Consider the following 15,575-nt stretch of genomic DNA (forward strand, 5'->3'; position numbering starts at 1 on the left):
CTGCCCCGCCCTACACGGGCCCAGAAAGCCCTCGGAACCTCCCACAGCCCCTCCTCCGCGAGCTCCGGCTCTGCGCGCTCCCGAGGCAGGCACGCGCCCACAGCACAGGGTCCCCGTCTCCGCCGAGCCAGTCCTTTCGCTTCTGCCGGGCCAGTTCAGTTCAGTCGCTTAGTCGTGTCCGACTCTTTGAGACCCCATGGACTGCAGCACGCCAGGCCTCCCTGTCCATCATCAACTCCCGGAGTTTACTCGAATTCATGTCCATTGAGTCAGTGATGCCATCCAACTATTTCATCCTCTGTCGTCCCCTTCTCCTGCCCTCAATCTTTCCCAGCCTCAGGGTTTTTTCCAAGGAGTCAGTTCTTCACATCAGGTGGCCAAAAGTTTTGGAGTTTCAGCTTCAGCATCAGTCCTTCCAATGAATATTCAGGACTGATTTCCTTTAGGAAGGACTGGTTGGATCTCCTTGCAGTCCAAGGGACTCTCAAGAGTGTCTTCTGGATAGGATACTGTAGATGTTCATTTAATAGCTGTAGCGTGGATACTTGCTGAAAGAAAAGAAAGTGAAAACAAAGTCTCTCAGTCGTGTCCGACTCTTTGCGACCCCGTGGACTGTAGCCCACCAGGCTCCTTAATTCACGGAATTTTCCAGGCAAGAATATTGGAGTAGGTTGCCATTTCCTTCTCCAGGGATCTTCCCGATTCAGGGATCAAACCTGGGTCTTCTGCATTGCAGGCAGAGGCTTTACCGTCTGAGCCACCAGGGAAGCCTGGATACTTGTTGAGGGCTTTTTTAAAGAAAAATGAGAGCATGCCCTGGAGTATGGCCCATAGTAAACCGCTCAGAAACTGTAGTGGAAGATGAATAGGTGCTACGAACCTCTTTTTAAAGCCAGGAGATTCTCCTACCTTGCCTGACACTTCAGTTCAGTTCAGTCGCTCAGTCGTGTCCGACTCTTTGCGACCCCATGAATCACAGCACGCCAGGCCTCCCTGTCCATCACCAGCTCCTGGAGTTCACTCAAACTCACCACCATCGAGTCAGTCATGCCATCCAGCCATCTCATTCTCTGTCATCCCCTTCTCCTCCTGCCCCCAATCCCTCCCAGCATCAGAGTCTTTTCCAGTGAGTCAACTCGTCACATGAGGTGGCCAAAGTATTGGAGCTTCAGCTTTAGCATCAGTCCTTCCAATGAACACCCAGGACTGATTTCCTTTAGAATGGACTGGTTGGATCTCCTTGCAGTCCAAGGGACTCTCAAGAGTCTTCTCCAACACCACAGTTCAAAAGCATCAATTCTTCGGTGCTCAGCTTTCTTCACAGTCCAACTCTCACATCCATACATGACCACAGGAAAAACCATAGCCTTGACTACTGCTGCTGCTGCTGCTGCTAAGTCACTTCAGTCGTGTCCAACTCTGTGTGACCCCACTGACGGCAGCCCACCAGGCTCCCCCGTCCCTGGGATTCTCCAGGCAAGAACACTGGAGTGGGTTGCCATTTCCTTCTCCAATGTGTGAAAGTGAAGTCGCTCAGTCGTGTCCGACCCTTAGCGACCCCACGGACTGCAGCCTACCAGGCTTCTCCATCCATGGGATTTTCTAGGCAAGAGTACTGGAGTGGCTTGCCATTGCCTTCTCCAATAGCCTTGACTAGACGGACCTTTGTTGGCAATGTCTCTGCTTTTTAATATGCTATCTAGGTTGGTCATAACTTTCCTTCCAAGGAATAAGCGTCTTTTAATTTCATGGCTGCAATCAGTATCCGCAGTGATTTTGGAGCCAAAAAAAATTAAGTCTGACACTGTTTCCACTGTTTCCCCATCTATTTCCCATGAAGTGATGGGACCAGATGCCATGATCTTAGTTTTCTGAATGTTGAGCTTCAAGCCAACTTTTTCACTCTCCTCTTTCACTTTCATCAAGAGGCTTTTTAGTTCCTCTTCACTTTCTGCCATAAGGGTGGTGTCACTGCATATCTGAGGTTATTGATATTTCTCCTGGCAATCTTGATTCCAGCTTGTGCTTCTTCCAGCCCAGCGTTCCTCATGATGTACTCTGCATATAAGTTAAATAAGCAGGGTGACAATATACAACCTTGATGTACTCCTTTTCCTATTTGGAACCAGTCTGTTGTTCTATGTCCAGTTCTAACTGTTGCTTCCTGACCTGCATACAGGTTTCTCAAGAGGCAGGTCAGGTGGTCTGGTATTCCCATCTCTTTCAGAATTTTCCAGTTTATTGTGATCCACACAGTCAAAGGCTGGCCACCTGTTATGCTCATCCAGACACTCTGCATTCTTTCCTCTTTCATCATCACATACCTATTGAGCAACGACTAGATACCAAACACTTTATTTTTGGCACCTTCACTTGGATGGTCAAAGGCATTTCAAACAGAACTGGCTCCAAACACCTGCCAATTTCATATCTCAGGTTAATGTCAACTTTCCTTCCAGATGCTCAGGCCAAAACGTTAGAGTTCTCCTTGACTTCTCTTCCCCTCACTCCCTATGTCCAGTCTCTGCAAACCTAGTACTCTCCACCTTCAAACCCCATGCTAAGCACTCACCATCCTCCCCCTCGCCCATGCTTAGGAATTTCCCTGTGGTCCAGTGGTTAAGACTCCCTACTTTTACTGCAGAGGGCTCTGGTTCCATACTTGGTTGGGGAAGGAAGATCCTGTATGCCCACGCAGTGTGTCCAAAAAAATAATCAAACAATCCTGAATTTGGCCATGTCTACTCTTCCAGCCCTCATCACATCTTACCTGGATTACTCCAGCATCCTCCTCATTGATCTGCTTCCACTCATATTTTTTTCTTCCTAGCAGCCAGAGAAATCCCTTAAAACATAGCTCAAGACCTCACTCGAAGGCTTCCCTGGTGACTCAGTGGTAAAGAATCTCCCTGCCAATGCAGGAAACATGGGTTTGTTCCGTGGTCCAGGAAGATTGGACATTAGCACAGCAACTAAGCCCAAGAGCCACAACTATTGAGCCTGTGAACTGAACTACTGAGCCCATGGGCCGCAACTACTGAAGTCTTCTCACCCTAGAGTCAGTGCTCAGCAAGGAGAAGCAGCGGCGATGAGAAGCCTGCACACTCCAACTAGAGAGTAGCCCCCGCTCCCTGCAACTAGAGAAAAGCCCTGGCAGCAATGAAGATAGAGCACAATAAATAATTATTTAAAAAAACAAAACAAAAAAAACTCACTCAAGACCTGGTGATGGCTATTCATTTAAGTCTGGAGTAGCAACCCACACAGATTTACAAAGTTCCACCCCACACATTCTAACCCGATATCCTGCTGCTCCTGCCACCCCCCAACACACACACACACACACACACACACACACACACACACACAGACGTCTCCTTGCAGTTCCTCAAACACAACAGGTCTCAGAGCCATTGCACTAGCTGTTCCTTCTGCCTGGAATGCTCTCCTTCCAGATTCTGGCATGACTGGCTCCCTCGTTTCCTTCAATTATTTCTCAAATGTCACCTTCTAGGTGAGGTCTACTGTGACCATTCTGTTTAAAATTGCAATCTTCCTACCCCGTCCCCCCCATTCCCAGACTCCTTGCCCCTGCTCTGTATTTTCCACAGAACTTATTGCCTCCTATCTCATTTATTATGGTGTCTATTAGTAACTGAATAAAAGTTAGTGGAGGAGATAGATAATAAACAGGAAATAAAAGCATGGATGTAGGTAACTTTTTTTTAATAAGTGGTTAGTGTTATCATGCAAATATAAACCAGGGATGTGATAGAGACCTGCAGGCAGGCTGCTTTCTCATGGCTGGGGAGGGGACAGGCACTGAGGCCTAAATAATGTGAAGGAGGAGTTAAGAGCCTTGGGGTAGGGTTGGGAAGGAGGAGCACTCTTGCAGTAACTGTCAGGGCCAGAACTCTCTGAGGTGACAACCAGCAAGTTCATGGGCAGATGTTCTGAGCTCACCAGGCTCCCAGGGCTGTCAGGAAAGCTTCCCCGTCTTTGGTTGTGCACTCCTGCGTCCTTTTACCGCAGGCCTAGCTGTCCACTGACCCCAGGCACAGCCTGGGCGCTGAAGATGGGCTGCAGGCTGGCAGGAGTGAAGGCAGCAGAAATGGATAATCCCCCCCACCCCGGAAGCGGAGATCCAGCCGACTCCAGGGGGGCCGAATTGGGTGGCTGGGAAGCTGGGCTGGGCCTCACGGAATGGATAGGAGCCCGCCCAGAGGAGGCGTCTGGGCCGAGGCCGTCCCAGACTTGGCTCTGTGCGCGAAGTGGGCCGGGCGGGGAGAGGGGGGCTGGAGATGGGGAAAGAGAAGGTCTCGAAGTTCTGGGGAGGTGGCCTGGGTACGAGGCCGCCGGATGGCCCGAGGTGGGACTCCGGGTTCGAGGCCGGCCACCGCTGACCAGCACTGGGCCTCAGGCCGGGCACGGCCGGCCGGGCCTCAGTTTCCCCCCGGCGTGGATCGCGGGGCCTAGTGAGTCGTGGGCGGGGAGGGGTGAGGGCGGTAACTCGAGTCGCTCAGGCGGGGTCTCTCGGCCACGTTTAGCGGCCCGAACGCACGGAGGCTTGGGGCCCGGAGTTGAAACGGCCCCGGGCCACCCCGCGGGCCGCGCTCCTGGGCTTCGGGGGCGTGAAGGTGAGAGCGGGCCCGGCGGGCTCGGGAGGAGGCGGCCCCGGAAGGCGTGGCCCGCGGGGACGTGGCGGGGCCGCTCCCCGCGCGATGGGGAAACCGAGGCGGCAGCCGCGCCCCGAGTCTGCGGCGCGGGCCGCGGAATTCCCGGTGAGGCCACCCCGTTTCTGGGCGACAGCGGGTCAGACACCCCCACCCCCCGCGGTGGCCGTGCCCAGGGGGTCCCACGCCCCAGCCCGCCGCTCCTCTAACAAAAGAATCTAGAAAAATGCGGTGCAGCGAATTCCCGCCGCGGTTGAAATGCGGGCCTCGTTAACCGGGGAAGCGGGTGGGGAGGAGACGCCCTTCCTCGGGGAGCGGAGAGTTAGGTCGGCTCCGGATCTCCTCTCCGCGCCCTAGTGCTGGACGGCCGGGAGGTGAGGCCACTGCTCAAGGAACCAACCGTCTGTGTTCTTCTCTTCCTTCTCCTCCGACCACCATCGGAGACCGGCCCCGCCCCCATCTCAGGACCCTGCTTGCTTCTCTGCATAGCCCTTTCCGAGACGGGCCTTCACGTTAATTGATTTTAAAAGACACGAATTTTTATTTATTTTTGTCTTTTTTTTTTTTTTCCTTTACATCGTGCCTCCCCTTTGGAAATGTAGGCTCCAGGAAGGAGGGGCTTTATTTTGTCCACTGTTTTATTCAGTTATTTTAACAAATACTTTCTGAGGGCCTCCCTAAGCCCTGCAAAGGGCTGGATATTGAGGAGGTTCCACCTGAACCAAGTCCAGTTGGTTGGTTCTAGACATTCTGGGGCTGGGGACAGCGCTGTAAACACAAAGGAGATCATTGTGGGATGAAGGCTGCTGTTGGGTCACCTTAGATCAGACCACCTTCCTGATCAGGACCACCTTACAAATAGTGATCAGGGCAGGCCTCTCAAAATAGGCCACTTAAAGACCACAGATAAACTATGTGGCAAGTACTAAAAGGGAAAAGCAACAAGCCATGTGGGCACTTAACTCTGACCTAGCCTTAGACGGCAGGGCGCTGAGGTCCAAAGAGTAATGATCAGGACGATGGGACTCAGATCCTTAAATTGCTCGTAAGTGCAGGGCCTGGGTGGACCTGTGTGTGTATGCGTGTTTTGGGCAGGGCAGTAGATTATCAGGGGTCAGGGAAGGCTTCCTGGAGGAGGTGGTGGTTTCATTTGACCTGAGGCTGGGTAGGAGGCTGAGTAGGAGTAAATCCAATCCTTTAGGATAGATTGACTGTATTTGAGAATTCTTTTGCAGGTGTCCTGGAAACCACATGGTCAAAGGGCTGAGCCGTGTGGCCAGACAAGAGAGGCCCCCACCCCTGCCCGGGGAGCTCTGCGGGTAAGTGAGTAACTGCCAGGATATGCCCCCCAAAGAGGTGAGGGAATCAGGAGACCAAGCTCTGCTTCTCACTGGCCACGTGATCCTGGGAAGTTCACCTTCACTGTTCTGGTCTCAGTTTTCTGTGAGTCAGGAGAACAGTTGGATTTTATGTCACTTGTGTGGGCTTCCCTGGTGGCTCAGATGGTAAAGAACCTGCCTGCAACATGGGAGACCTGGGTTCAATCCCTGGGTCTGGAAGATCCCCTGGAGAAGGAAATGGCAACCCATTCCAGTATTCTTGCCTGGAGAATCCCATGGATGGAGGAGCCTGGCGGGCTACAGTCCATGGAGTCACAAAGTCAGACACAATTGAAGTGACTTAGGCTTCTATCGGGGACCAGCCTCGATATGGCCCAGGGTATCCTCGGGATGAACGGCGTCGGCGTCAGAGAGAGAGAGAGAGACAGGGGCTGATGATCCCTTGGTTTACGCTGGAAACCAATAAAACCCCAGCACGGGGTTTGCTGTTTACGTAGGCCACAGGCGCCCTCTTGAATCACTGGAGGCACCCCACCAGGGCACCCCCTCGAGTGGGTCTTAGAAGCCCAGGCAGATAAGTAAACTCAGAGGGCCCAGCGCTCCAAGGATCTCAACCAGAAAAAGAATAGAGAAAAGGACGGAACAAGAGAAAGAACGACACGGGGAGACCAAGCTTCAGTGAGCAAGGCCCAAAACTTTATTTTCCAGTGCTGCTTTTATACCCTAAGTTATGCGCATAAGAAACAGAGAAAGGGAGGTATAGAGTCACGCTAAAATCAAGTGGGGTCAGCAGTCTTGATTCTTATCAGGATCAGGGCTTATTTTTGTGTGTCTCGTGATAAAAGTTTTAGGTGGTTTACATCATCTTCTGGCCAGGGGGCCTGCTAACAGTTTTATGGCCCTTTCTCCTGACAATAGGTTAGTTAGCAAGTAAAAGCCTTTTCTTTTAAGGTGACTTTCCTAAAGTTAGGTGCTAGACACATAACAAAGTTACATTCCTATAAGGCACCGGTGTAGTGAGCTACAAGAAAGGAATTTATTAACTTAAGATCTGATGTGGTTAAATCAAAGGCTACTACTTATATTCTCTATATGTGATTAATATATTTCCAAGGATACAATAGATAGAGGAAACTGCAGCAAGCATTGATTCAACAATGAAATCTTTTTTAGTACTATTCTAATGATTTTAACTTCTTCAACAGATTCCTGTATTTTAGAATATTAGGCTTTCTGTCCTTGCATGGCTGGGAGGCTATAAACAGTCACACTCATAGTTGTAAGAGCCCCGACAAACTTGTCATGCAAGTTAGAAAGCTATCAGAGGGGCTTGGATTGGAACACTCCTATTAAGCCGAGGAGAACTTTTAAACTACAGCTCTGAATTAATGTTTTCAGAGAAAGGTGGTTGGGGGGAAGCCCCCGTAAGTATTAGAGGACTTGATAAGAGGCGTAAGATAGTAAGGCAGTCAGACTCCAGTTTTCTTTGGGGTAGATGCTCAGGTAAGTCCAGGGGGTTCCTCGAGTCCTGATTAGCCTTTGCCCGTCAGGCCTCTTCCCCAATTGACCTTTGCCATGGGTAGGATTTCCCTCGCTGGCTCCCGGCAGGCTTCCCTGGTGGCTCAGAGGTTAAAGCGTCTGCCTCCAATGCGGGAGACCCAGGTTCGATCCCTGGGTCGGGAAGATCCCCTGGAGAAGGAAATGGTAACCCACTCCAGTATTCTTGCCTGGAGAATCCTATGGACGGAGAAGCCTGGTAGGCTACAGTCCACGGGGTCGCAAAAAGTCGGACACGACTGAGTGACGGAACAAAGCACACACGTATGGGGCACCAACACTCCGTAGTTGAGGTTGATCCTACTCCACCACGCCCTGTGTTTGTACTTGTTTACTGAGAAGGTCCCTATCTGAACACACACTGATTAAGGAATGAGGCAGGCCTGCCCCACTCCAGCCCTATCTGGCCCTGCAGGCAGCTAAAGGACAACTGTGCCATTATCAAATGAGAGGCCAGCAGGGACCCATGGAGCCCACGGAAACCCTGGATGTTTGGCTTCAGGGTTGGAGCTAAGGGGCCCTCAGATTAGGGGGTGATGTAAGCACAATGGTTTTTATGAGTTTGGGGTCCATTTCAGCCCAGCTGATGCCTTTTCCTTTGGGTTTTAAAAAGCTGTTCACAGCCCTGCCATACTTCCTGGTCTGACACAAATGACATTTTCCTTTTCTCTGAGTCCTCTGATAACCAGGTTGTGTTTTTTTTTTTCATGATCCTCACAACCCTTTGAGAACAAAGGCAGGGAGACTAGCCCATTCCATTTCACAGATGGAGACACTGAGAACCTCAGGGCACAGAAAGTAAGACGAGGCCACGGGGCTGGGGCCCAGGTCTCCTCCAGAGCCAGTACTCTTTTCCCCATGGGGCAAAGGAGCTGCCTCGCTCCCTGATCACTGTTCGCCTCTGTCATCTCACAGTTCTCATGGGAGCCATGAAGCTCAACGAGAGGAGTGTGGCCCACTACGCACTGAGCGACTCCCCAGCAGACCACACAGGCTTCCTGCGCACCTGGGGAGGCGCAGGGACACCACCCACCCCCAGTGGCGCCGGCCGAAGGTGCTGGTTTGTCCTCAAGGGCAACCTGCTATTCTCCTTTGAAAGTCGAGAGGGCCGGGCCCCTCTGAGCCTTGTGGTGCTGGAGGGCTGCACGGTGGAACTGGCCGAGGCTCCCGTGCCTGAAGAGTTTGCCTTCGCCATCCGCTTTGATGCTCCTGGGGTGCGTCCACACCTGCTTGCGGCAGATGGGCCGGCGGCCCAGGAGGCCTGGGTGAAGGCGCTGTCTCGGGCGAGCTTTGGCTACATGCGCCTGGTGGTGCGCGAGCTGGAGAGCCAGTTGCGTGAAGCCCACCACAGCCTGGACCTGCACCGCCGCTCATCCTGGAAGGCCGTTTCCAGCCGCTGCAAGCCCCAGGCTCCTGACCGCTGGTCTCCTGGCCTGGAGAACGGCCACTCCCTCTCCAGAGATTGCAGCCCAATAGGCTTGGTGGAAGAAGGGGGCAGCCGGCCAGCAGGGCGGGGCTTGGCCGAGTGGGAGCTGCAGGGCCCTGCCAACCTCCTCCTAGGCAGGGGGCAGAGCCCTGTGTCCCCTGAGACCTCCTGCTTCTCTACCCTGCATGAGTGGTATGGCCGGGAGATTATGGAGCTGAGGCGGGCCTGGCTGCAGAGGGCCCAGGAGAACCAGCCAGAATGCAAGGACCAGGACAGACCCTGAGCCTGGGCCCTTCGGGTTCAACCCTTGTCCTGCTGGTCAGGACACCAGGGCCAGTGCTTTTTCAGGAGTTTAAGGTTTTACAGGTTCATTTTTTTTTTTTTAACTGGTTTCTGACGTTGCTTTTGAGGTGAGCACTCTCCTTCCTGCTTTTTAGGTTTCCCCCCCAGGTTCCAAGTCCACCTTCATGCCTAGAGGGAACTGAGAAATCTTTCAAGCCATTTATTTCCTGAGGCCCAGAGAGGAGACGTTGCTTGCTCAGCAGTCATAGAGCAAGACTCAGGTCTGCTGACTCTGCGCTGGACTGCCCTTCTCTCAGGAGATATTAATGAAGTGGGTAATATCACATGACCACAGGCCACTCCGCATTCACATATACGATTCTACAGTTTCCAACATGGGGAATCTTGTGTAAATACCCCAAGTTGCCTGCAGTGTTGGCTTGAGGGACTGACATTGTCAGAAAAAGTGAATTACTTTGTCACAGGGGTTTCTGGGGCCTAACTCCTCCTGAGTGGTGAGAAGATTGAACATGGGACCCCTATCCTGCAGTGAAGACAGGGCCCTTTGGAGGGAGAGGGCCTTTAGCTAGTAAAGGGGGATTTTTCCTGATTAGAAAGTGTTAGGGCCCCTCTTCTTTCCCTGACTGCCCTGTCAACAGATGGTGCTGGTCACTGCCCCAGGAGGGGCCAGTAGCTTTTCTGTTAGCAGAAACTCTGTCCTCAGCTGCCAAGTGGGAAGCTGAAGTGGACTCCCTGGGAAAGTCAGTGACTTTGAATGTCAGTCCTGGGCATTTTAGAAGCTTGGACATAGGATTCCTGGCACCCTGTGATAAACTCTTCTCTCTTGACTGGGCCCCTAAAGGCATTCCCAATCCAGAAACCCCTAGGAACTCCTTCAGCCTTTATTACCCAGCATGTATCTGCCAAGACCCTCTGGTTCCTACTCTCACCAGCACTGTGCCAAGCATTTTCTTTACCAGTTGTTCTGAGAGGCAAAGAGACTGGGTAGACAGGGCCGGAGGCCGATCAGCCTGGCACCCTAAGGATGCTGGTGGCAGCGGCTGGGTGGAAGATTCACAGCCTGGTCCAGTATACACAATCTCTCCCTTAGCCTCTTTCCCTCACTGGGGTCTTATGAGGCCTGACAAGGGGGCAACTGGGCCTAGAGTCTTCAGCTTAAGAGCCTCTTTCAGTCCAGGAGGCTGAGATCTGCCCAGGGTCCAGGACCTGCTCCGAGGAAGCTGGGTTTGTTTCCTAAGAAGAGGGGCTACCTTCCTAGCCCTGTATGGGAGCCCCTCAGCCTGTGTCTCTTGTTTTATACCTAGGTATTATAGGTTTTTTGGTTATATTTCTTATTGTTACAGTGCTTTTTATACGATTAAAACACCATGTTTATTACTCGTATTGGTTCGTTTTTAGCAGTTTATGTGAAAGCCCCCATTCCCTCCCTTTTCAGATATATTTTCCATTTGGTTGTACATAACATATACCGTGGCATGAAATAAATTTCCAAAATCATTTAAGTAGCACAAATAATAAATTTGAATTGTATTTTTAAAGTGTTTAAAAAATACGATAGTTTGAAGTTCAATTAAAGTGGTCTTTCATTTCAGTAACTCCCTGCTCGGCCAAGCCCTGGCTGTCCTGGGTGCGGGAACAATAACAGAAATCTGCAAGTTTCACAAGAATACCGCAGTCAGATGGCCCCACCCACCAAGCCTGGAATGAGGCGTGTACCCGGGCCTTGGCGTCATCCTCGTGACGTCACCATGTGCCGCAGCAGGAACTAGGCACACTGCGCAAGTCTGTGAGCTGGACCTCTCGTCTGATCCCTACAGTCTCGCGAGGCTTGAGGCGGCGTTCTTCCTGAGGGTGTCACTGGGGCCGGGCAGTGGGGTCCTGGGGCCCGGACTAGGGGCGGAACTGGGGGATGGCGTCCGGAGCTGCTCGGTGGCTGGCGTTGGTACGCGTCGGATCTGGGGCTTCCTGGAGCGGGCTGAGCCTGAGGAAAGGTGGTGATGTCTCCGCCGGACGGAGCTGCTCAGGTCAGAGTCTGGTACCGTCGAGGTCAGTCATCGTTACTCGCAGCGGCGCCATTTTGCCCAAACCGGTGAAAGTGAGTGTCTGCCTTGAGGCGGGGCGAAGGGGCCGAGGCCAATCATTGTGGGGAGTGTGCGCAGTTGACGTTGATTGACAGGAGCAAAGGCCCGTCGAACGACTGCCTTAGACCGGAAGCCTGATCAAGGACAAAGTTTTGCGCTGGTGCGCTGATAGTTTTGACAAATGGGAGGAAGTGGCCGTTTGAGTTAGTGGTCGTTGTTGAGCCGGGTACAGGGAGACAGAAGATGGGGGTCAAGAGCGGAGAAAGATGGCACTTTGCACTCGTTCATCCTTAGGAGCGCAGTGCCCTGGCTCTTTGGAGCCAAAGGAGTCGGCTTTATGCATACAGTAGAGACAAGTCTTGTTACTTCTCTACTTCGTAGTTGATGGGATGAAAAAACGAATTTGTAAATAAACAGTTTGTGGGACAGACCTTATCTTTTTGTGAGTTTGGACCTAGTATTTAATTCATGTGACTAGGTGTGCAGAAGGAAATGGCAACCCACTCCAGTGTTCTTGCCTGGAGAATCCCAGGGATGGGGGAGCCTTGGTGGGCTTCCGTCTGTGGGGTCACACAGAGTCGGACACGACTGAAGTGACTTAGCAGCAGCAGCAGCAGGTGTGCAGGGAATTATTACAATCAGTGTTTTTACAAATGAAAAATGAGGGGCCAGAGTAGTGAAGCCAGTGTGCAAAGCTAACAGCTGAGTTAGGTTCTGGAATTCAGACTTCCTGTTGGTACACCCCCCACCAGATCCTGTTTTCCCATTACTGGGTGTTATTACATGCCCTCAGCACCCTTGGAGTTTTTTAGGTAGAATAAGAACAATCCCTTATACAGGGATTTCTTTTTTATTCCAGGGCTGTGTGAGAGTTACAAAACAAAAATTCTTTTAAAGCTATTGTGGCCGACACAAGCTTATACAAAGTGAATTCAAGCCTGTTTTGCAGCAAGAAACAGGGTCCATGTTAGGGAAAAGCTGCCTTTAAAGAGGGGGCTTTAAAAAAAAAATTTTTTTTTTGCCGGGGGGAACGCCTGTAGGGAAATAATGAGAGGAGATTTTATTGGAACTTCTCAAGTCTATTTAAATAGTTACTCCTTTACTATAAAGTCATACTCAATTGTCAAAATAAACCTGTTTCTAAAATGTAATATCCGGTTCCGTCGCTCAGTCGTGTCCGACTCTTTGCGACCCCGTGGACTGTAGCCTACCAGGCTTCTCCGTCCATGGGATTCTCCAGGCAAGAATACTGGAGTGGGTTACCGTTTCCTTCTCCAGGGGATCTTCCCAACCCAGGGATAGAACCCAGGTCTCCCGCATTGGAGGCAGACGCTTTAACCTCTGAGCCACCAGGGAAGCCCAAAATGTAATATAGTGAAGTCAAATTTGTCAGGCACCAGGGAACCAGTTAAAGAACTATACAGAATATCTCTTCAGTTTATATGTTCATAATTTTGTAATCTATTTGCATGTATTTAGTGACTTAAGCAGAACTGAACTGTTACTTCCCTAGTCCACCTCATAGTACTTTGTCACCTGTTTAAAAAGCATCTGCAAGTAATTAATAGCTTGTGCTTTAATTTTTAGATGTCCTGTAAGAGTGCCTTGTATTTTTCTTTCTGGTGTACAGTTTGAAGGCCATAGAATCACTTTGTCTCTTCTTCTAATCATTTTTCTTGCTCCGAATTTTTCCAAGGACTTTAAAACCAAGTTGCTTATGATGAATCTGAGGTCCGCAGGAGGGAATGCCCTTGAGAGGGCCAGGCCTTCTGTGGTCTTGCTAGAGTGGGCACTGGATCTCACAGCCACCACTCTGACCCTCTGCAGATGTCCTTCGGCCTTCTCCGCGTGTTCTCCATTGTGATCCCCTTTCTCTATGTCGGGACGCTCATTAGCAAGAACTTTGCTGCTCTACTTGAGGAACATGACATTTTTGTTCCAGAGGACGACGATGATGATGACTAACAGGTAAGACTTGCTTCTCCCCCCTACATGGATCAGGAGCCAGAAGTGGGGTGGAGCATCTGAACTGTGATGTGGTTTGGACACTCCATGCAGGAGCACAGACTTTTAATGAATTGACACACTTCCTGACTAATGTCTTTTATGTCACCTTTTCTCTATGGTGGATGAAGGAAACTATCTTATTGACTTACAAATTCACTGGGGTCTCTTCCAACCAGGTTGAATCCCAAATACCCTTTTCTGTTTGCCCTTTGAAAGTGTTAGTCGCTCAGTTGTGTCTGATTTCTTTGTGACCCTGATGAACTGTAGCCCTCGAGGTTCCTCTGTTCATGGAATTCTCCAGGCAAGAATACTGAAGTGGGTAGCCATTCCCTTCTCCATGGGATCTTCCCTTCTGACCCAGAGACTGAACACTGGTCTCCTGCATTGCAGGCAGATTCTTTGCAGTTTGAGCCACTAGGGAAACCCATTTGCCCTTTCAGTTCAGTTCAGTTGCTCAGTTGTGTCCAACTCTTTGCGACCCCATGAATCACAGCACGCCAGGCCTCCCTGTCCATCACCAACTCCTGGAGTTTACTCAAACTCATGTCCATCGAGTCAGGGATGCCATCCAGCCATCTCATTATCTGTCGTCCCCTTCTCCTCCTGCCCCCAATCCCTCCCAGCATCAGAGTCTTTACCAGTGAGTCAACTCTTCGCATGAGGTGGCCAAAGTATTGGAGCTTCAGCTTTAGCATCAGTCCTTCCAATGAACACCCAGGACTGATCTCCTTTACAATGAACTGGTTGGATCTCCTTGCAGTCCAAGGGACTCTCAAGAGTCTTCTCCAACACCACAGTTCAAAAGCATTGATTCTTTGGCGATCAGCTTTTTTCAGTCCAACTCTCATATCCATACATGACCACTGGAAAAACCATAGCCTTGACTAGACGGACCTTGGTTGGCCAAGTAATGTCTCTGCTTTTTAATATGCTATCTAGGTTGGTCATAACTTTCCTTCCAAGGAGTAAGCATCTTTTAATTTCATGGCTGCAGTCAGCATCCACAGTGATTCTGGAGCCCAAAAAATTAAAGTCTGACACTGTTTCCACTGTTTCTCCATCCATTTCCCATGAAGTGATGGGACCAGATGCCATGACCTTAGTTTTCTGAATGTTGAGCTTCTCAATTCTCTCAACCCATAAACTTTGTAGACAATTTAATATGCCTTACATACCCACCACAGCTTCATTTCACCAGCTCCATATTGAAATTTAGAAACTCCAGGCCCTTATCAGTGAGCTCTGGTTACCAGTACAGTCTGTACACAGGCACTGCAGCCTGACTTATACACTGCTCACAAACCTTTCCCCAGGGCCAGTTCCATTCAGCTTTCTCTGTTGACTTCCAGTGCCCTAGTATGTGCTGATTGGCCGTATTACTGTTGTAAATAACCCTCCTGACTCTTTGGTCTGGTTTTTAAGGCTTGCCATGATCTGGTTACACCTATTATTCCAGCCTTATCTTCCGTATTATCTTCCACATGCCTATCCCCAGTTATTCACTATTTCTTGAATTCCCCACATTCTTACCCACTCCCAGGTAGTAGTAGCCCATTATTCCTCCCGACTGAAAGGCTATTTCTACCAGTTCTTCATTATCTTTGATGAAGATCTTTCCTCATTCCTCCACTTGAAAGTGACTGCTCCGCTCCCTTACTGACCAGTACCTCTTGTGGTATTCAGTATTATACGCTTAAGATATACCCTAAACTCTACTCGACTACATTCTTGCTGTAGAAAACATGTTTTTTTTTTAATATATATTTGGGGCCACAGTGCCTGGTCTGGTGAATGTAAATATATGAATGAATAATTGAATGTACTCAAAACTGCCTTTCTCCTGCCATGTTTGGTAGAACCTTTGTGGAATTCTCTTTCAGTATATGGTTAGTGATCTGTTCTGTCAAACAGTTCATTGCTGCTTTCCTTTTTTGCAGGGCGTGGAGGAAGGACAGAAAGGAGAAAGTCCTAACTTAAGAAATGGTGATGCTTGCAGCCTCTCCTTCTTTCCCATCAGTAGATGGGCCCAGGGAAAGCCCTCAGCCTCCCAACCCCAGTGAAGACCCCTGCATGGTCTGTGACCACAGCCCAAATCCCCAGGCTCTGGGAGGTTCCCAGAGATGCGCTGTCCACTGAGCATAATCAGATTATGAAAAAACATAATAAACATCAGCTCTGTGTGACTGAA

The 15,575-nt window shown here is 50.4% G+C and overlaps 2 protein-coding genes across 6 annotated transcripts; both read left to right on the plus strand.

Annotated features, from left to right (window-relative positions):
• The first annotated feature begins 4,277 nt into the window (after window positions 1-4,277).
• Window positions 4,278-11,007, plus strand: PHETA2 (PH domain containing endocytic trafficking adaptor 2). 5 transcript variants are annotated; one of them, XR_008681782.2, is made up of 4 exons: window positions 4,278-4,475; window positions 5,909-5,992; window positions 8,486-9,609; window positions 10,892-11,007. XR_008681782.2 is itself a non-coding variant. In XM_055395070.2 (3 exons), exon 3 carries the CDS (start codon window positions 8,491-8,493, stop codon window positions 9,277-9,279), a length of 789 nt encoding a protein of 262 aa, XP_055251045.1. In that variant the 5' UTR covers window positions 4,278-4,475; window positions 5,909-5,992; window positions 8,486-8,490; the 3' UTR covers window positions 9,280-10,796. The 5 variants fall into 5 exon arrangements, 4 of the variants coding, with proteins under 4 accessions (XP_055251045.1, XP_055251046.1, XP_088693656.1 ...); XM_055395070.2 differs by lacking the exon at window positions 10,892-11,007 and having other exon boundaries at window positions 8,486-10,796; XM_055395071.2 differs by lacking the exons at window positions 4,278-4,475; window positions 10,892-11,007 and adding an exon at window positions 4,509-4,637 and having other exon boundaries at window positions 8,486-10,796.
• A 123-nt stretch (window positions 11,008-11,130) lies between these two features.
• On the plus strand, window positions 11,131-15,575 carry SMDT1 (single-pass membrane protein with aspartate rich tail 1). Its single transcript, XM_055395075.2, has 3 exons — window positions 11,131-11,394; window positions 13,208-13,348; window positions 15,325-15,575. Exons 1-2 carry the CDS (start codon window positions 11,209-11,211, stop codon window positions 13,343-13,345), a joined length of 324 nt encoding a protein of 107 aa, XP_055251050.1. The 5' UTR covers window positions 11,131-11,208; the 3' UTR covers window positions 13,346-13,348; window positions 15,325-15,575.

The sequence above is a fragment of the Moschus berezovskii genome, chromosome 6, assembly GCF_049115385.1.
Source record: "Moschus berezovskii isolate FMDL1 chromosome 6, NW_MosBer_1.0, whole genome shotgun sequence".
Taxonomy (NCBI): Eukaryota; Metazoa; Chordata; class Mammalia; order Artiodactyla; family Moschidae; genus Moschus; species Moschus berezovskii.